Source organism: Augochlora pura, chromosome 4, assembly GCF_028453695.1.
Source record: "Augochlora pura isolate Apur16 chromosome 4, APUR_v2.2.1, whole genome shotgun sequence".
NCBI classification, from domain to species: Eukaryota; Metazoa; Arthropoda; class Insecta; order Hymenoptera; family Halictidae; genus Augochlora; species Augochlora pura.
Genome location: NC_135775.1, coordinates 5,769,956 through 5,791,704, shown reverse-complemented (window position 1 = coordinate 5,791,704; position 21,749 = coordinate 5,769,956). Strand labels below are relative to the sequence as shown.

Below are 21,749 nucleotides of genomic sequence, written 5' to 3'. Positions count from 1 at the left end.
AAATGTATACTGAATTGGCGTGAAAGTTAATTTCCAAATCTGAGCAAGTACTTCCGTCACCCGCATATGTCTGACGCGGCAGTTGAAGTGTTAAAATGACAAACGTTGACACTTCTACTTTGTCTTTTCAGTGAGAATATTTTTCTAGCAAACGAAATAAATTGATTCTAAGTATCTGACAATTTAATTATGACTTTATCACAGTCTCGTTATAATTATTAATATCGTGGCGTGCCTGTCCACTATTTTATTTCTATCACTTTCACTGCATTAACATTATTAAAAGACGAAACACATTTTTATCCTACTTCTGTTTTAGATAAGCTTTTATTTCGACTAGCAATTATGATTAAATATTTTATCAATAAATAAAATAATTATTTTATTTTATTTTGAGTAATAGGCCAACTACGCTGAACCATTTTTAATCAGAAGACAATTTAAATTAACAAATCATCCCAAACGCCATAAAAGCATACACGATGTAAACGAGCAAACTGTTGCAACACTCCGACGTCTATATTTATTTTAACATTTATTTCGATAATTGTACTCTGTCAATGTTCGGCGCCGTTTGGATAATTCGCAGCGCAACGAAATAATCGGCAGCACTCTCTCGGCGGGGTTCGCGTGTCCGAAAGTAATCGCAGCGTGATTAAAGGCCCGCTAATTGGTTGTTAGCGGTGGCCGATAATTGAGCGTTCGCGAAGCCGATTCGCATCGGGGCAAGTTCAAGTTCACGGGTCGAACGGCGAGGACAGCTTGGACAGCACGTTCTACGATCACGCTTTACCGTTATGCGAACCTTTTCCGGTGACACTGTGCCCGGTCGCAGCGTCGTCTCGAATAATTGCTTCCTTATGCACCCCGATGCGATTTCCCCGGCTCCTGGATCCTCATGGATTCTCAGCTCTCGTATCATTGTGGTCATTAATTGTGATTTGGATATTTGAAGAATATTTTAAAGCGGTTTCTGATTTAATTCGATATTATTAGGCGGTATCGTTAATATTTTATACGAGGTTTACGATGATTGCAATTGTAAGAACACGTTAAAAGCAAAAATGGTGTAAGTTAATTTCTCATTAAGTTGATTCAATATTATTGAATCATATTTAATTTGACATTTTATTTCCTTTTTCTACTATTTCAAGTTGAAGCTTGAAAGTAGTTTACTAGAAAAAGTCCCAACATTTTATTGCTATTGCATTTTACGGAACATCTAATTTACCCTTCATTATAAACAGATTAACATATTTTCTTATTATAGTATTCTTGCTTCCCACGGCATACATTTTTAATCAAGATCGTTGAAGATCGGAATAAATGTTGAAATACATGTTAGCCTTGATATCTTATAGGTTTCGTGTGTAGCCTGAATTTATAAATAAAATCAATTCAATCGATGAGAATATTGTTATTATTACTCTTAATACAGCTTCTGACATAGTTGCTGTGACCTCTAAATCTGATTAAAATTGATAATTGTTCTGGAAACAGTACGCTAATAATAGTACCACTAGCAGTACCACCAGTATAATAAATAATAATATGTACGTAATATATATTAAAAATAATATATAGTATAAGTAACGTATAATAAACCATTAAACTACAATGACTATTCTATTTTCAGGAATCGACGTGACGGAAGTGCCAGGCGTGAAGCCCCTCCGCGTCGACGCGAAGAACGACACCAGCGACCGGAAGTCCGAGTACCCGATCAAAGATCCGGATTCAAAAACAACGATCGAGCCGAAGAAGAAACCAGTCGACTTCAAAATCAAGAACGATCAAAAGTATCAGAAGCCTAGCAAAGATGACGACTCGAAGCGGGGGGAATCGTCAGACGATGCTGGAACGACGTCGATGTCTTGGATGACGTCGACGAAGTCCATGGAGGATATCACTACGAGGCCAATGGATATGACGGGAGTCACGATTCCACTGTTGTTCCACGGTGAACCCATTATTCCTATGAAGGATGATTCGAATGGATCGACCATCATGATGGAATCTTCTGGAAGCGAGAATGCCACCGAGGAAATGAGAACCACTGAGGAGACTACAGCTTCCAGAGGCAGGGCATTGAATATCTCCGCCCCGGAGCCGACTAACTCCTTGCACTCGAACATCACTGACCTCAGCGACGTTAGCATGGACGACGACGACAGAGATGTTGAAGGTGCGTCTTGTTTTTGTCTGTCTATTTAACTGTATTTCAATACGCTGAACTGTGCTTGACTGTGCTTTGCTACAGCAAAGTTAACTTAACTACAGTTGGGCGTGTATGAATTAGTCTGACCGTGTACAATTTAACTTATTACAGTGTTTGACTGTGTTTTATATTGTATGATTTCATTACACTGTGTTTGATTGCGTATGTCTTCGTTAAACAATAAATTATTCCCACTTATCCTTCAGCTTGTAAAAAGAAATGGACAATTTAGGAAGAGAAGATACAATTATTTCTTCTTAAAGTGTCTATTTTTGTTTACAAGTTGAAGGACAATTGGGGAGAATTTACTGTAATGTCTTCGATTGTGTCTGATCTTGTATGACAGGGCTCGGAATTAACCGGCACGCAACATGAGGGTCGCGATGGCCACGCCTCCTGAATTCTACCGCATGTCTCCTCCTTGAATTACCTAAATGTTACATGTTAGTATGATCGCCTAAATGCTACACCAACTAAATGCATGTAAGGCAACAGGAATACGTGTCTGAGTTGCGACGACTCAGAAGGCGTAGCCCTAACAATCCTCATATTGTGTGCAGGTTAATTCCGAGTCCTTCGAACTTTCGACGATTTCAATTATTTTTAACTGCGTCTAACTGATCAGAAATTTACTGTTTGAACATATTTGACTGCGTTTCTAACCTAACATTGTTTCAGGCGGAGAATACGTAGCTCCTCACAACGAGACCTCCATGAACATCAACTCGACGCTGCTACCGATCACAGTGTGCGTCGACGGGAACCAGACGTACTCTATAGGCGAGAAGATCATCAGAGGTTGCGAGGAAAAGTGCATTTGCGGCGAGCACGGCGCAGTGATAGACTGCAAACCCCTCTGCACGTCGCCTTACGCCAAAGCCAATAGAGGCGTCGAAGATCCGCTGTGTCAGGAGAAGCTTGTTAACGAGGAACCTTGCTGCGCGATTCTGGTCTGCGCTGCTGACTCTGGTAAGCTTCTATACTCGAACTAGGGAGTTTTCTTCAACGTATCAGACTCCAAGTAATTTATTAGGCGTGAGATAGACGATGTTTTATCTAAACGTTCTCAGGATCTGCCTGAGTCGTCCTATCTTTATAAATTGAATAAAAATTTCAATTTTTAATGGGCACTCTTCAGCAGCTTGTTGCTATTAAAAATTGTTCAGAATATGCTGTACAGTGATTCATTTATCGACAATATCATTAGAATTCAAAACTTTGATTTTTACAAAAGTCGATACAATATTCCTGTCAATAAATTCTTACAAAATTACGTAACATAGAAGAAGTCAGCAATTATTCGCATTTTTATTCGAATAATTTTAGAATTTCTCTTCGGATAATTTATTATAGAATAAAAAATCATCCAGGTAAATAGATGGAATAAATTACTAGAAATGATAAATTATTGTTATTCGAATAGACCTTCCGATTAAAGAGAATTCATTTGTCTAATTATTTTAAATGAATTCGAACAATGCTCAACATTGATATGTGATAACAGCAGCTTTTATCTACTTTTTTGGAAAAAATACTTCAGTGTAATAGCCCTTAGCAAATTGAATAAAAAGAAGATAGGGTACTTGATGAAACCGGAATGGTACAGGTCATTCCTGCCCATCATTGTCGAACTATCTAGCAGTCGCAAAGGATCTTTAGTTTCTGCCACAGCGCCGGAGCCGGAGGAGACCTGCGTCTTTGGAAACGAGACGATCATGCGAGGTCAAAGGGTCGAAGACGGCTGCACCAGAGTCTGCGTCTGCGAGGTGGGCGGTGTCTTGAAATGTCAGCCTAGATGTCCTCCGAACGAGACCACGTCTGCGACGAACCAGCACGATCGTTGCGTCGTCCTCACCGACCCAAGGTACCAAAGGTGACGCTATATCCCTTCGTATCTCCGTTAACAATACATTCATCGCAATTGCCGCGTTTCTTTCCGTTCCTCAGAGACTCTTGCTGCACTATCACCCTCTGCGACGTGACCCTAGGTGACCACGAGATCAGACCGGAGGTCTCAGGCGAGTTAACCGTCAATCTGACCGATGTCAAGGTCCTGAATTCCACGGCGATCAAGCTGAAACTCTCCGCGAAGAACCCACAGGATGTTACCATTGAGATATCTGACAAGAATCATGTCTGGAGGCAGCAAAAGCCTGACAAAGGTATGGGGTAAAGAATAAAATAATTTTGAGTGTAAAGGATTAAAATATTGAGTGCCGAAAATCAATATAAAAATTTCTCACGAGATCGAGTAATTTCTTGAATAATTTTTTAATAACGCTGAAACTAGGAAGAGAATAATTTTCTAATTATTTTGCATTATTATGATTTCTATCCTAGTGAAATTCGATTCATTTAAATATGATACCATAACAATGAGTTTTAAACACTAGTCAGAATTTAGTGGGAACCTCTATGGCACTTAATATATTAAAGATCATTGAACACTGATGTACTTTTATTAATTATTATTAGAATCTCCTTTCTAAGATTGGATAAAACATGAAACAGTTTCATTTAACTGTTATAAAACTTCATACAGCATAACTAGTACTACAAAGTTTCAGAACATTATTACTGCACCTTTAACGACTCCTTCAAGTTTTTCTAATAAAGTTAATGAAAAGCGGCGATAAAAAAGACGATTTCCTGGTTTCAGATGGCATTATATCAAACCTGGAGCCAGCTCGCACGTACTCGGTTCGCGTGACCGAAGGGACCAAAGCCGGTCCGGCCCTGCAGGTCGTCCTCCCAGCGGAAGTGATTAAAACAAACATCTCCGAGAAGACCGGGGACAAGAACACCTGCAGTCACAGGGGAAAAACGTATAAAGTGGGCGCGGAATGGTACGACGAGTGCATCTCGTTCTGCATGTGCGCCGAGAATGGCATGGCGGATTGTTTGACCATCGAATGCCCCACCGACTTCGGGCTCGACGTGCTGGACCCACATTGTTTGGACTGGGAGACCGTGCCGCCGAACTTCGTCGCGAAACCGCCTAATTGCTGTCCTCAGGTGAGATTTGCAGGATGCTATAACCTTCAACAGCTTACGCTGGTGAAAATACAAAATGACGACGGTGGAATAACCTGATTAGTATTTTATAGCAGAGGTGTCTTCAATAAATCAACTGCTTGTGCGTGGAGGCATTTCAACTTCGTAGAAGTGAACACGTAGTAGCATAAAAAAGGGTTAATATGCGTCTGAGTGAAGAAATCTATTGCATGATTTCTGGCGGAAGTATTTTCCTTATCTCGAGAATTGTAGAATAAAGATTGCCTAACAGGTTAACGTCGTCTCAAAAAAGAAAGCCTAATATATACTATGCCAGACTTCAACATATTTTTATAATAATACCCCCGCTTAAATGACTTTGATATTGTGGTAATTTTTATGATTAATTTCCGATACTTAACGCGTCAATAACACAAAAGATTCTGAACCTCTCCAGGAAGTACGCTGCATCAACAACGGCTCGTGCAGTTACGAGGACAAAATGTACGACAATTGGAGCGAGCTGCCGTCGAACGTAACCGGCTGCGAGAAGAGATGCTACTGCGAGATGGGCAACGTGTCCTGCCAGGCTGCCTGTCCACCTGTTGCAGCCCTGCCACCTGCGACACTGCCCTGCCCGCCGTATCAGGCCGTTCTGACGCAGCTGCCCGGCGAAGACTGCTGCAAGGAATGGACCTGCAATCACCAGTCCGGTCAGCAGCCAGGTACCAACCACCGAGATCCATCACTTGCGAGCCCCGAGTCTTTTCTCTCGGGGATGAAGTCGAATGCCAATAGGTTCACCTTAACTGGAGTTGAGATTTTCGATGGTTGATCTATGGTTTCTCGTGAAAGTAGTGAACAGGATGTTCCGAGTCAGTAATATAAAATAACTTAATGAAATAAATATGTAGGTTTGCTACATAGGCGTCCCTTATTTGTCTGATCTGTCCCTCGTGTCTTAGCACTAAATAATTAATTTTATACCTGTGTCGATTCGACACGAGGGACAGTTGACAGTCGATAGAAAACAAAGTTATAATCCGTAAGAATGGAACACCCTGTGCACGTCTCCCGAGGTTGTCGAAAGTAGAAGGTTGGCACCATTTGGTTCTCTGGTGACGGTGGTACTGGTAGAGAACTCGAAGGCGGAACGACGAAACAAACCGTTGTCTAGTTATATCAGGCAAGATTGCAAGAAGAGGATCCTGGTAAAACGATCGTTCGTCTTGGTCGTCGTTGGTAGTGGGTTGAAAGTGCTTCTGCGAACCTGACTGGTTTTTCCAGTGCAAACGCGAATGTATATACACCTCCTGAATTCATCCCCGATTCGCACCTCTGACAAGCTACCCCTGCTCTGACTACCATCCAAAGACAAACACCATCCAAACACTGTAGATTGCTCCCACACACGCGCCCCGCATTAATAATCCCGGAACACCTAGCCTGTACAGCGAGACGAGAACGAGCTCCAGCGTATCCGCAGCAATTCCGGAGAGGGAAAGGGAGAGAGAGAGAGAGAGAATGGGAGAGATTGAGGGAGAGAGAGAGAGGGGGCACTGTAAAAATCTGCATGCTTTGAAATTAAACGGACTTGTCGCCTGTAAATATGCATGGAGAAATTGGGCCAGCCGACGGAGCAGCAGTCGATGACGACCAGCCGCCATCTCTGTGACATTGGACTTTGCTCTATTGCAGGAACGAACGCGACCGCCGTGTTCCCGGGCCCGTTGGCCTCGGACGCGTTCGATAGGCCGAGTAACAAGACCGGCCAGAAAGACAGCGGCGACGACACCGGGAACAACCACGGGCTGTTCCACTACCCGATGGACCCGGGCCACCCAACCATTCCGTACAACGGGCCCTACAGCCCCGACTACAGGCCCACGCACCCCAGCGTCGAGGACGTGTTCCATTTGCATCAGCCGCAGGCGCCGGAAAAGACGGGGAAAGAGAAGACCAAGATGAAATCGGACGCAAAGAAGCCCGTGGAGCCGATCTCCAAACCGGTTCCGCACAAGGACGACTATTTCCCTGGTCCATTGGCGCCGGACAAGTTCCCGGACAAGTCGCCGCCGCTTCCGTACCCCATGGAACCTGGCCACGGCCTGCCCCTGCCGGTGAATTCGAACAAACTGCCGAAAATCGGTCACCCGAGCGATCAGCCACAGTTCATTCCGTTGAACCCGCATCAGAACGTAGGCCCAGGATTCGCCTTCGTGCCCACCATCGGTCAGAACGTGCCCCAGAACAGTCTGAACCCGCAATTGGACCCGACCGGACCTCCGTATCGCGGCCCCGTTATCCAAGACAGCTTGGACCCGAACGTGATCGTGCCTCTCAGTCCAAAGAAGAAGACCTCGGACCAAGACAAGATCAAGACCCCGTCGCAGGGTCTACCAGGCAGGCCCAAACAGGGCCAACGAAACCCCGAACAGGAGATCCTCCCCGAGGAGCTTTACCATCTGATCAATCTGCACCATCCGGGCCTGGTGCAGCTCGACCGCGGACCGCCCGATGCCCACCCGGGTCTGTACGATATCCACCAGCAAATCGCAGGTCAGAAACAGTCGAACACCAATCAGATACAGCCCGGGTACTTCGCCGGGCCCGCCGCTGGCCCGAAGAAGCCCGCCAAGCCGCACGTGTACACGCAAACGAACGAAAACGGCGAGACCACCTACCATATCCACACGCCGGACATACCCAGCACGCCGCAGCAGATCGAGGAACTGCTAGCGCATATCGCTGAACACGATCCCAATCCCGGACCGTTCCAACACTATCCCGGACAGCCAGCCATATCTCATAACGGGCCGAGTGGCCCCCAGGCCACTCTGCCGGTCCACCTACCGCATTCGGGACTCACGCACTTGAACCACCCGTTCGCTGCACAATCGCCTAACCAGTCAGGTTCGTCCCCCATCAGCAACACGATTTTACAGACAGGAAACACTGAAACATTCCTTCTTCGACGTGCGATCGATCGGAGAGAAGACGAATGGTTACACCTGGTTTGGGGTATACCAATTGTTTCGGAAATGGGTGTATTATACTCACTCTCCCGTTCGGAAAGACTGCACACACGGTCCTGCATTACTGTTCGAATAATGGTCTCAAATTTGATATTGAAGACCACGGACAGTGCTTCTTATAATGATCGAACGATAGTATAAAAATTTAGGTAGCAGCCTTGTTATAATACTGCTCGAGTGGCATCCACGAGTTCAATCATTTTATCAGCCGCAATGTAGAGGCAAACGTTAATTGTAGATTTCTTGTTCAGGTATGGATCACAATATCCCACCAGGTTTCCCACTACCTGGCGGCATTCCTGGATTCCCAGTTGCCTCTTCGTCGGACGAGGTCTCCGTGCAAATGCTCGAAGCTCTTGACGAAAAAACCGTTCGTCTCGTTTTCACTGTGCCGCAAGTTCTGGTGGGACTTCATGGACGCGTCGAGCTACGATACACCAACGATAAAACGTACGTCAGACGTGCAAAATAATTTCAATTGTTCCTATCCTTTCTCGTAACGATTTCTTACCAAAGATTGTTTCTCAAATATATAGCACGCTATTTTAGACAATACAAGTTACACTGAAATCTTCAACATTATTCCGCCCGTAAAATAAATTAATATTATCATAAAAATCTTGTGCAAAATAATATTAGGTTGGAAACTATGAAACAAACTAAACAAAAACGCCCGTTTCATAGTTTTCAATCTAATAATTAGAAAATTCATAAAAGGTCACGATTAGAAGAAAAATTATATTCAGAGTTAAACTTCTCTTAGATCTAAAGCACTAAAAGGTTTAGGATCGATCCTACTTTCCTAGCTCAACGATCTTCTAAAACATACTTAAAACTTCAACAAAATCTGTAACAATCTTTCTCTTCAGGAACAACGACGTCTCCACCTGGAAGTCTCAGGTGTTCGCGCCGCCGAACGATCTGATCGCGACGCCCCAACTAGAATTCGAATTAGGTGACCTAAAGCCGTCGACTGACTACAAGGTGAAGATCACGGTAAAACTAAAAGACCTGGCAAACAGTCCCACCAGCAAGATCTACACCGTGAGGACTCTCGAGAAGCGAGCAGATATGGCGACTTTGCCGCCGCAAATTCCGATCGACGCTGAGCTAAAGGTTACCGAAACAAACTCCACCTGGATCAACGTGATGTGGAAGAAGTTCACCGAGTACGAACTGCAGTTCATCGACGGCGTTCAGCTGCGTTACAAACCGCAAGACGGCAAGGTCTACTCCGGCACACCTTTGATTCACAGGGCGGTCACCAACTACGTGATCGAAAACCTGCAGCCAGCCACTACGTACGAGGTCGGCATCTATTTCGTGCCGTTCCCGGGACAGCTGACGGAGCTCATCAGCGAACAGACGGTTTGTTTATCTCTTTGTCACGCTATCTTCGCAAGAAGTCTGCCTTTTGTTGGAGTTTATTGGAACAACTCGATGAAATCTGTTTTAAACAGTGTGAACTATTATTCTTTGTAATTGGTGACCTTTCAACCTTGCAGTACCATTTTATTCATAGCTACAATGAGAAGCTTTTCGATTGCAATAATTTCTTGTGCATAAAGACATTAAAAGAAACAAAAATCGTCTGGTCCGACTATTAAAAATATTGAGGACAAATAAGTGCTAATCAAAGCAGCGCGAAGGAAGTGGTAGTATAAGGGGTTAAACAATTACTCTTACAGATCCATGTGACGACATCGATGGAACCGGATCCGTATTCGTTCGAGGTCAGGGTGGAGATCAAGACGATCAAATCGACGGACGTGGAGGTGACCTGGAGCGGTGTGCCCTATCCAGAGGACAAATACGTGAACATCTACAGGGCGATCTACCAAAGCGACAGCGGCAAAGAGGATACCAGCACGTTCAAGATCGCCAAACGGGACTCGCATCCAAAGACGGTAATCAGCGACCTGAAGCCGGGAACCAGGTACCGGCTGTGGCTCGAGGTGTACCTGACCAACGGCAGGATAAAGAAGAGCAACGTGCAGGACTTCGTTACCAAGCCTGGCGTCCTTTTACCTGCTACGATCTCTCAACAAGGTGGGCAGTCCTCTTCCAAAACCATCATTTTGCAAGATAATCGTTGCTTACACCTTGTAATCCTGTGCAAACTTCTGAAATGAAAGTAGATTAATTAATCCTTTACATTCGAGTTAATTCTAAATTTAAAATAATTTTTCCGGTCTACAATATACCATTTTATATGATATAGACATTTGATATAGATATTTTTATATGATATGTATTTTTATATATACGATTTTTATATTAATGTAAATATTATTTCGGAACATGATAAAATTATTTTTAATGGTGTCTCAGAGTCACCATTCGAGTGAAAGAGGTTAATAGGTGAGATAAATTCGGGGAAAGTCAAGACTATTTAAAATTCGAATTTCTTTCAACTGAATACGAACGAATGTGGTCACAGTTTGATTGCTGAAATTGTTGCTAAGTTGTTTGAATCGTTGATTGTACTCGCAGCAGGAAAATTGGCTTCGGTGCCTCTCCACGAAGGCGATTATTATGGTCCGCTGGTGGTCGTGGCGATCGTCGCGTCCCTAGCGATCCTCTCGACCTTGATACTGCTGATGATGCTGATGAAAAGGCGGACCAGCAGCAAAGCCGATATATCTCCACGTAAAACCACATCCGCCTACGACAATCCTTCCTACAAGGTAGAATTACAACAAGAGACTATGGGTAATTCACTCTCATTGTATTAATACGTTAAACTGATCCGTTTACTGAAACTGCTGACCAATTACGACCCGTCCGCTAGGAAATTTCCGTCTTCTCGGCTTCTGCAATTCTCGGAGTTCTGATAAAAGAGTTAATTAATCGGAATCTACCAAATAGAAATTTAGAAATGTTTAGAGAAGTTATCGTCGTTTGTTGCTATGTAAGAATGACAAGAAAAAGAATTATTGAAACTATTTGCTATTTTTGTTATAATATCTGCCTGAATTGAGAAGTTTATTTAATCATTTTCTGAGAGAGTCTTTATAATTTGTATCATTTTTAAAGAAAAAATGTGTACACTTTTATGGACACGGCAGGACAGTGTTAATAAGATTTTACGTTTTTTTGAAAAGTACATTGGAATGCCGGATTGTAAGATTGCATAATAATTCTCAATCTACCAGTGATTCTTGAAATAAATTAAATGGATTCCAAATGACAAGAAATCAGCTAGATGTCAAGTTAAATGAACTCCCACCCCTTTACCCCAAAAAACTAATCAGATTAAAAAAGTAAAAAATCCTTGAATGACAGATTTTTCGAATCAATGAGAAAACGGTGGCTAATGGTTTTTTCTATGGTGTTTGCAGACTTGTGAGGATCCCGTGGCGATGACCAACGGTAGGAACAAGAACGTGGAGCACGAGATGGCCACCATAAACAACAGCACTGTCAAGGAGTCCGCTTGAGGTCCTGTAATTTATTGAAACTGTATTTATTTATGCGAGACACGAAAACGTTTCGATCACCGAAAGAAAGCGATGAAACTCTCGCGGACCTCGACCTTGAGCCTAACGGATGAACGAAGTGCCTTGAACTGTCAGACGGTTGAGTCCACTGCCTTAACGTACGGACGATGAGGAATTATTGATAATTGTCTCGCCTTTCATTCCTGTCAGTGGAATTGTATTAAATTTTGTAAATAGCGGTGTCGTGCGACGCTGCAGTTGGCTCGGAATCGATTCCCTGGTCACTGAACTCGCCATGGTGATTATAAATAGGTCGCTGATATTAACGCATATCTAACGAGAAAACGAGAATCTTTTAATTCGTTTCTCTTCATTTATAATGGAGTGTTGAGCTGACAATGCGAGCTCTGAAAGCTTTGTTACAATTATCATCAGCCAGAATCATCTTAACATTTTTGTCAATAATAAAATAACTTTATTTTTATACGTACGTCTATCTACGGAAGTCAATATAAAGGTGTTGAGCATTTGTAAAGTTAAATATATCAGCAAAGAAATTTTCTCAATTATAAAGAACAATTGCAATTGGATCAGAAAAGACCGGGAGAGACCTATTTATGAGAAAGTGATTCTCGAGGATCGCTGATTCCGATCTGACTACAGTGATCGCATTAGGTGATAAGATTATACCGTACCGTTAAGAATTGATACGCCTGTTCTCTGTATTTAATGTTAATTAAGTCGTGATTAAGAAATCCCGGTGGGCGTTGATAAACCCAGCTGCGTTTTTTTTTGTACAGTTCACATTTACATCTGTTTAGAGATCTATATATAAATATATATATATATATATATAAATAATAAACGAGACGTAGCACGTCGAATTTGTTCATTCGTTCAATCAAGACACGTTACTGTTAAAGTTAGAGAAATATATTTATTGGCCACAAAGTAAACAGCTACATCGAAATGGAACAGAGAGGAAGGAGACTTATTCTACATCAGACTGTTGTATAGATAGACGACTTTCCAACCACTCGAATGTACGTATTGTAGGCAATAAAACAGTGTTATCGTTCTTAGATTTGTTGTTCTAACAGTTATAGCATCAAGTATTGAGTGTATTACTTATTAGATTCTGAGCATGCAAGAATCTCGGGACACTTAAAAGTATTTCTTCAGTTCATCCTCCATTTCGAGAGGTTCCTTCTGCGGCGCGTATCTGGAGACAACTTTGCCCTCCTTGTTAACGATGAACTTGGTGAAGTTCCACTTGATAGCATTGATTATGAAACCTTCTTTCTGAGTCTTCAACCATTTCCACAATGGATGCGCATTGTCTCCATTCACATCGATCTTTTCAAAGACATCAAATTTCACATTGTATTGTTTGATAAAATCTAGAATCTGTTCTGCACTGCCCGGTTCTTGGTTTGCAAATTGATTGGAGGGGAACGCTAGGATTCTTAAGCCCTCTTTCTCACTGTACTTCTCGTACAATTGCACCAGTTCCTTGTAGTTCGAGTCTGTCAGCCCACAATTACTGGCTACATTGACTATTATGCATACATGACCACGGTATTTGTCTAGTGGCACGTCGTTGCCATGAATATCTTTAGCATGGAAATCATATAATGTGGTTGCAGATTTCCAATCTTTATCCTGGTCGAAAGGAGCTGAATTGATAGCAGCGCATTGATCTTCATTCGCCTCACAATCCTGGGCTGTAGCTACAGCACAAAGCAGCAATAAAACTGCGAATTCTGGAAAAGAAAAAATTATAAATATGGTACTCCTTTAGTGTAACTTCATTCAAGTTAACCCATAATTCACACAGCAAATTCAATTCTTTCAAACAATGTAAGTTCACTGTCAATATGTACTTGAATGGTTGTTGGCTTCATATTAATTTTGTTACACCCATAAAAAAGAATAACATTACAAAAGAAATAATCTTTCAAGAAACAAAAGACAAATAATTTGAAGGTGCCTTCAGAAATTATTCTAAAGCAATTTTATTCGCGGACCAATAAGTTGTTTGAAAACATCTAATAATAACTTGTAAGATTGTTAGTAAAAACACAATGTGCATAATGTATCCATTGTGTTCATTAATTCAGAACACATTCTGTTATAAAGTATTCTGTCCGATTCCATTCGAGCTTTCCCAGTCATTGTGCCGGAGCCGGTTTCGCTCCACCATTGAAAAAAAAATCAACACAGACAGGAAGGCCTTGAGCATTCCTTTTGTACGTGAATTAATCACGTACTCAACGAAACAATAAAGTACAACATATTCGCAATGTTATTGTTTACTAATAACGAAATTGCTACGTATACGAAACGTCTGGAGCGAATCTAGAACGTCGTTACTCACTGAACATTTTGCCTCAGTTGAATGTGTCGCCGCACTGCGGAAATTTATCCAAGATAAAACGCCGGCGTAGATCTCGAGAAATCAATAATCAGGAGAAGTAATCGCTGTTTCCTTTTTTCAAATATAATGTAAGAGAAAACAGAAGTTTAATGTTAAAACTTGGAGCACGATTTGAAAATGACCGAACGCCTCGACCGATCGAACGCAAATGCGACGATCTCGCCTTTGTCCAGAATTTTTATGAAACTGCAAACACACTGACCGCTGGCCAGTCTGGCGACCTTGGGTCCGTGACATCACAGATACTTCGAAGTAGCAAAACAAATCAACGAGATTATACAAAGGCTGCTGCTTTTAACCATTTAATGCTTATGCCCGTGACATACGCGGTCAAACCGGATTGAATTTGATAAGAATTCATTCTTCAACATCCTATGTTATCCTTCACGATCATGCATCGTATACAAAATTAATAAACAATAATAACATCCGCAACTTTTGACGTTAGCTCTTCTCATTCGCTTTTTTAGCACTCGATCAATGTACATATCTTTGCAATTACAAATTTTATTCGTGTTGCTATTCTTATCTGGCTGCTTTAAATTTTATTGTTATTTTATGGGATCAAAAAGTCGACGCAACTTTCAATCTTGAAGAACGAGAAAGAATTAAATTATTCAAGGGTTTATTTTACGGTTTCGTTTTATACATGAGGTACTCGTCCATAATTATAAATTATTAACAGATATTATAGATCTACAGACGAGGCATAGATCTAAGATACAGCGACTTCCAAAAGTATTTGGCCACTAGTATAACTTCAACATTTTTTCATTGAAAGGAAAAAATGGTTTATAGTATATTAGAATATATAAGTGTCAAAATAGAATAAACTTTTGATTTAGTGTAAAATACCTACATAATTTTAGGATGAACATTACCCACATAAGATTAATACTGGTTTTAAACCTCTATTGTTTAACAATATATTTCAAGAAGTTTGAAATTTAAAAAATGATTATTCATTTACGATCGATGTCGTTTTATACCTCTATTTTACATGATTTTATCTTACTCTATTTTACTAGATCAGTATATATACCTAAAATTCCATGGTATTTGATTTGTTTACTGGTGATAAGCATATGATCGATTCCGCTGGATCTCAAATCAGATCGCCGTAATCTGAATAACTCTCCAATTGCGGAAAGACTTTTCCAATCAGTAGATTATTTTAGATACAGTACTGATATGTCATACGACGAGAAACTGACAAGATTCAAAGAAAACTCTAATCCTTACGAAAGTAACGTTTTGTTAAATTCTCATTTTGTACGAGAACTGTTCAAATATGTTTCTTTTTCAACTCTCTATTTTAGTCGGTGGTCGATCAAGTAGGAATCAAAGAGTTACAGAAATTGACGTTATCTATAACCGCTACAGGTTTGCGACGGATACAGATAATTAATGTTCTCTATTTTATCGACAATTTTTTAATGCCGATTAAATTAATAAATACCTTTTAGTAGGTTGTAAATATTAATTCAATTATTATTGTTGTCATACCAACGAGTTATTCAATTTATAATAAATCTTCTTGAGTGGAAGTGTTTTAATCAAAACCCAGCTTTATCATCTGTGAATAATTTTGGTCAACAGTTTGCCCGTTTTGCCACTACGCATACTGGTGCTATTTCTACATTTTCAGGAGTAAATGATTCGTTTCAGATTTTACATTGTATCTTATGCTAAAATCAGCAAGAATCATGTGTCCTCGATATTTGGAAGAATAAATAAATTTTGGTTGCATAATATGGGTGCAGAAGGCTTTTCTGAACATTTTTATACCTTAAAACATATTGTTTTGTAATTATTTCGGTATTTCTTTAAATTCTTTTTATATTTGCAACCGTATCGAATAAACAATGATTACTTTTGTCTTAACCTACTAGCAGTACTTAATCCATCCTACTATGCAACTATCATCTTATAAATGTTTTATACAACAAATAATAATAATATTCATGGCAAATGTCGACGCATCCTTGTTAATTTTAACAGCTGTTCTAGCATTTAATTAAATCACTAATTTATAGAACGACTACTTACTACTTCCTACAGATACTACTATCCTGCATACAAAAAAGATCGCGGAACTTTTACACCATCATTCGCGGCCGAGGAAAGATAAGTTATTTGTAGAACAGAAGTCGAATAACAAAATTTCGTATAATGGCCTCGGAAAATGTGTATGCTTTCGACGCGAAAGTACAGGTGTGGATGTACATTTGCGTAAAGAACTGGTCTGGATGGGTAGTTTAAGTTTCCCCTTCAACGATATCATTACCTTCTCCGAAGCTGACGGTAACACTTGATGATGTCGAACTTCGGATTCCTCAACTATCCCGACACGCCCGCTATAAAATAATAAGTATTACCTCGCCCGGCGGATCGATGTCCCCACAGTTTCGCGAGAATATTCCTCTTTCGACTGTGGAGTATGGTTGCGATCGTCCTGGAAGGTAGAACAATCTTTGTGGCACACCGGAAGGTAACTATACGAAATGCAAATACTGCAGCATTAAACCAACCTGAGTGATTAAAAAGTTTTTACAGTCGATTCGAAATAGTATATTAATTTCAAAGTGCGTATCTTTGAGAAACTTGGGCTGGCTTACTAAACTTTCAGGGCTGGTAAATGTTATTGGTGTCTACAGTGTTTAGAGCAACCCTTCATCTCATTTTCTCTCGTTGTCATTGTCTTTTTAACATTGAACCTACCGAGCAGTGATATTGTATGCATTGCTGTGCGTTGACTTGTAAGAGTGAGAAGATCAAATTCGTTTAGACTCTGTGAAGCTTTAATTATAAAGCTTGAAACAATAATGTAATTTATTCAAACAAAGCGGTCTCTTACAGTTAATTTTAATATTGTATAACTAGAAATCGACCATTTTAACCGTGGTAGGTTTAGTGTTAAAGTCTCATCGTAATCTCTTTGAATTTATGTATTTTATATATAGAAATATTCTCTTAATTTACCTTCGTTTCTATACTTTGGTAACAGAAGAATTTATTTTTACTTCGACGTAGAAGAAATGAATAATATTCCTATTTAGTAGAGCTTGCATAAAATCCCCACCACGAGTCTGACTCGTTATTGTAATGCAAGGGGTTAAATAAGCTCTGTACCAACCAGACCACGTCGGAAGAATGAGTTTCCAAATCTACGCTGGCGAGCAGTACGACAAACTCATCAAGCCCATAATGACGACCGGCAGAATAATCTCGATCTGGCCATTGCCCGAAGACAGCAGCAGGTCGACCGTATTGTTCCGAAGAGTCCACTTGTTCTGCATGTTTTTCTTGGTGAGACCGCGTTTGCCCCGTATTAAGGGAAATATAATTGGTCCGGCTCAGTGGGTGTTTCACTTGTTCATTGGGAGGCTGGCTGCACAGGTGGTCGTGATGTCGATCGCGGTGACGGCCGACGTGGTCCACAATCTCAGTGACCTGGACGAGGCGACCGAGTGTGCCCTAATTTGTACAGCGTTCTACCTGTGCGTCGTCCGGCTGCTGGTCTACACCGCTCATCAAAAGGACATGCTGTACGTGGTGAACACAATGCGCGAGGACTGGACCGTGTCTTCTTACGAGGACAGGACGATCATGGCCGAGAAGACAATGTTCGCCTTCCGGCTGGCCAAGTACTTCATCAGCACCGTCGCCGTCACCATTATCATGTTCATGTGCATTCCGCTTCTCGAAGTAGGTACACCCTCCGTACGCTCAACACTTTGCCGACCGGTTACTTGGAATTAACCCTTTGGCCACGGTGGTCGCCTATAGGCGCTTAGAAATTTTGCATTTGTAACGCCGCGAGCGCTTAGAAATTTTGCTACCATATCTACCGTATCTACCAACGTTTTTATACTTTTATTATATCAGCGTTATATAATATTTTATCTATTTCAATCAATTTTAAACTAAACAATATTTTATTCATTTCAATCAATTTTAAACTAAAGAATATTTTATCTATTTCAATCAATTTTAATTTAAACAATATTTTATCCATTTTTTATCTATTTTAGAAACCGATTTAAATAGGCTATTGGTGGATAAGCGTTGCGATCAAAAAGCCGATTTCTAAGTTTCCGATCGGTAAATGGGTTAATCTATAAATACGATCCCTTGGAGATAATTGAAGACAGTTTGGTGATGTTTGTGGAAGGTGGTTTGAGGCAATGTTTGACGATGTTTGATCACTCCTCGCAGATTTACGTGGCAGGGAACGAAAAGATACTGCCGTTTCGCGGCTATTTCTACATCAATCACACCGTGTCGCCGATTTTCGAGTTTTTCTACTTGTTCAATGTAACTGCCGGCGGTTTCGGGGGTAGCATGATCGCCGGCGCAACCAGCTTCAACTTGATAGTGATAATGCACGGATCGGCGAAGTTTGCGGTGCTACGGAAGAGATTGGAGTCTCTGAACGGTGAAGATCCCAACACCTCTTCCGTCATGAGGGACTGCATAATTCGTCATCAACAGGCAATAGAGTGAGCGTTACTTGACAAATAATAATATCAATATACACTTGCCCGAATATTTTACTTGTAAAGTAATATATTGCCTAGTTAACCCTTTGACTACAAAAGGTGTCAATATACGCTCTTATGAGGCTACCAACATGAACAAAAGGCGTAAATATATGCTCTTCATATTTTGTGAACTGCAACACGTATCATGTTTAACAAATGTTATTTACTATTTATTACCAGTTATTTACTATCGAATTTCTTTCTTTTTGATCATCTGAATTGCGATGCGAGCACTACTTTATGACACGTAGTGATTATTGAGGAAGTCGGAAATAAAATTAGCATGGTTCTGGTTGCCAAATGTAAAAAGGGTATTCTCCTAAAAAATGACCTTCATCGCGTCCCTGTCATAAACCCCATCGGCGGAAATTCCGGGTGACTGTTCCTTCGGGACGGAACATCGCTTTGTTTCTATTGACGCCTTTATCCAAGAGTGCGCTGCAGTCAAAGGGTTACATTAAATATTTCGAGATCAAAAAAATGATTGTTTCATAGAAACGACATGATTGAATTTACTTAAATCTGCCACAACTTTGATAATTTCGTGCGCCTGGATAAAAAAATATATTCAGCAATTCTATACAGTGCAGCAATACGATTTCAATAATTATAAAATAAGAAATGCGAAACCGGTCGTTTGATCCGCGACGGTACGTTTCGTGTTGAAATGATTAAGCTCGCTGAACAGTCGCCGAACAGTTTTCCATCTCTTTGAACATTAGCCGGTCGTTTCCAGGTTCGCGGATGCGCTGGAGAGGATCATAAACGTTCTGGCGTTGGGTCAATTCGTAATTAGCACCGGCCTGATCTGCTTCGCGGGATTCCAGATCACCTCGGTGCGTCCGACCTTGTCGCTGCATCGTCGCGATGTCGTCAATAACAACTAACACCTTTCCAGATGATGGAGGACAAGGGACGCCTGATGAAATACTCGACCTTCTTGAACTCCGCTATCCTCGAGCTGTTCATGTTCAGCTTCAGCGGGGACGGTTTGATCGAGGAGGTAAAAAGAGAAAAACTGACCCAGCTACTATCATAGATCTCGTCACCTTCGTAGATCCGATCTTGGATCAGTCGCTATCGATATCAACCCCTTGCACTGTTACATCTCTCAGAGCTACGTTGATTGCGACTGTTTCGTCCTTAACACTTTTCACTCGAGAGGTGACTCAGAGGCGTCGCTAAAAATTGTTTCGTCACGTTCGAAGGTAACTTTCACATCACCAAAATTGTTTATATTTAAAAAGAAACTATTTAAAGTGTTGCATGCGCCACAAGACTCGATGTCGTGCGTATAAAATGCATTTATTATAAATCATGTAATATAGGAATACTGAAGTAAAACTATTTTGGATTTAGAGTTAAAATGTTTGCGAGTGCAAAGGGTTAATTATTTCTCTGATGCCATGAGACGATTCTAGTGTCTCGATTGTCCTCGTTTACTGTCATTCCCAGATTTCGATGACAGGTGATTTAAATTTTATTTCGATTTAAGAGAAACGATTAACGGTTATATTTATTAAATTATGTACGAATTATTGGTCACGAGTCGACTCGTTATTACAGTGCAGGGGGGTTAATCGAAGCGGTCGTAGCTCCCGCGAATCGGATTGATCAGATCACCTTCCCGATCGTAACCAGAGAGTTTTCCACGTCTCGGGGCTATTGAATTATTCTCTCTGTGCCCGGGACTGCAACCCGGGGAAATCAGCGCGGAGGAACACAGGCATTAGTCACTCGGAAGTTGCAATTATAATTAGAATCGCGAATGCGTTAGAAACCCAAAGAGAACGAGGTGCCCGAAAGTACTGTACCAACCGTGCAATCTTGAGTGGTCAAAGTAATCGCTGGTAGAAAATAGAAGTGGATCGCGGACGATCCCGAGACCACGACGCTTTTATTCGACTCGAGGGACTTCGATCCGATGCCTTCGATCATCGACCGTCTCCGTATTTCAAAAGACGATTCCCGAAGTCGCGATGGTCTGCCATCTCCGTCTACCGCTCCTCCGAATATGATAGCAACGTATCATCTCAGACGTTCCCCTTCATTTTTACGGGCTGTAAAACGGGTCATAGATCATAAAAGACCAGTGGGCGATCGTTAAACGACGAATAAATGTTGTTGACGCGAACCAGAAAAGTTTCGGGAACTGTGTCATCTTCTTTCGAGAGTACAGAGAACACAGATTTCTGGATTATTTTTCGATTGCTTCGTGATTTCTCGATTGCTTCGTGATTTCTCGATTGCTTCGTTATTTTTCGATTGCTTCGTGATTTCTTGATTCACGGCGGCGAGTCCGTGTGAAAAGTAATAGATAATTAGTGATTGAACAGAGCGAGTCGGTGGGCCTGTCAGCCTACAGCAGTGGATTGATAAAGAGTCGCTACTGCCCGAGGCTAATGATCTTGATGATGCGGTCGATGGTGCCCAGCAAGATAACGGCGGCGAAATTTTACAGTATGTCCCTGGAGAGCTTCTCGACGGTGAGTGCGAATCACTTTCAACTCCTCCGATCCTTTACCGAGCATTTCCAAACCGCTTCCTCCGATTCGAATGCTCGACGCTCCGCGTTCTAGCCTCGATGCTCCGCGTTCTAGCAGGGAATCTTCTCCTAACGCTACGTTCGTTCGATTTTCAGGTGCTCAGCACCTCGTTCTCGTACTTCACGGTCCTGACGGCCACCAAAGAGGAATAATGGCCGATGCGACGAACGTCGACGCGCACCACACGCTTTACGATTGTAGACCGAGAAGAGTCCCTTGATGACTCAACTTGCAGCGAATACATATACGTATACTATAGTCGTTCCACTAGCCTAAAAATATCCCGCGTACATCAAAGCGCCGCGGCCGAAAGTCCGCGTCGCCCTTTTCGTTCGTCGGCGAATTAACGGGTTCGGGGGGTTGATTACGACCGGGGACAATGGTAGCCGGCGCCCATGGTTACAGATTTATGTGACATGTTGACGAAATAGAGTTTCTATCAATAGATCGAATTTTTATTTCCGTAATTTACCTGTCGCGATTGTACCTGATAAACCTTTGCGACGACTCTGTTGTTCAACTTAACGGGGTAGTA

The 21,749-nt window shown here is 41.6% G+C and overlaps 3 protein-coding genes across 10 annotated transcripts; 2 read left to right on the top strand and 1 right to left on the bottom strand.

Moving 5' to 3' along the window:
• Window positions 1–1,516: 1,516 nt before the first annotated feature.
• On the top strand, window positions 1,517–12,470 carry Sas (stranded at second). Of its 3 annotated transcripts, none has more exons than XM_078177846.1 (12): window positions 1,517–2,185; window positions 2,897–3,187; window positions 3,890–4,082; window positions 4,166–4,380; window positions 4,878–5,233; window positions 5,670–5,937; window positions 6,911–8,125; window positions 8,499–8,697; window positions 9,117–9,615; window positions 9,936–10,296; window positions 10,741–10,934; window positions 11,589–12,470. In XM_078177846.1, the coding sequence occupies exons 1-12, from the start codon at window positions 1,618–1,620 to the stop codon at window positions 11,685–11,687; spliced, it is 4,458 nt and encodes a 1,485-aa protein (XP_078033972.1). In that variant the 5' UTR covers window positions 1,517–1,617; the 3' UTR covers window positions 11,688–12,470. The 3 variants fall into 3 exon arrangements, with proteins under 3 accessions (XP_078033972.1, XP_078033971.1, XP_078033973.1); XM_078177845.1 differs by having other exon boundaries at window positions 3,878–4,082; XM_078177847.1 differs by having other exon boundaries at window positions 3,878–4,082; window positions 10,741–10,959.
• Window positions 12,471–12,604: 134 nt separating this feature from the next.
• LOC144468411 (uncharacterized) lies at window positions 12,605–14,301 on the bottom strand. The gene is made up of 2 exons (XM_078177855.1): window positions 14,065–14,301; window positions 12,605–13,450 (listed from the first exon to the last, which is right to left on the bottom strand). The coding sequence occupies exons 1-2, from the start codon at window positions 14,069–14,071 to the stop codon at window positions 12,852–12,854; spliced, it is 606 nt and encodes a 201-aa protein (XP_078033981.1). The 5' UTR covers window positions 14,072–14,301; the 3' UTR covers window positions 12,605–12,851.
• Window positions 14,302–16,552: 2,251 nt separating this feature from the next.
• Window positions 16,553–21,664, top strand: LOC144468410 (odorant receptor 13a). Of its 6 annotated transcripts, none has more exons than XM_078177851.1 (8): window positions 16,553–16,615; window positions 17,264–17,433; window positions 17,524–17,832; window positions 18,343–18,626; window positions 19,405–19,504; window positions 19,567–19,671; window positions 21,005–21,154; window positions 21,310–21,664. In XM_078177851.1, exons 2-8 carry the CDS (start codon window positions 17,278–17,280, stop codon window positions 21,364–21,366), a joined length of 1,161 nt encoding a protein of 386 aa, XP_078033977.1. In that variant the 5' UTR covers window positions 16,553–16,615; window positions 17,264–17,277; the 3' UTR covers window positions 21,367–21,664. The 6 variants fall into 6 exon arrangements, with proteins under 6 accessions (XP_078033977.1, XP_078033974.1, XP_078033980.1 ...); XM_078177848.1 differs by having other exon boundaries at window positions 17,485–17,832; XM_078177849.1 differs by having other exon boundaries at window positions 16,558–16,615; window positions 17,184–17,433; window positions 17,485–17,832.
• Window positions 21,665–21,749: the final 85 nt, after the last annotated feature.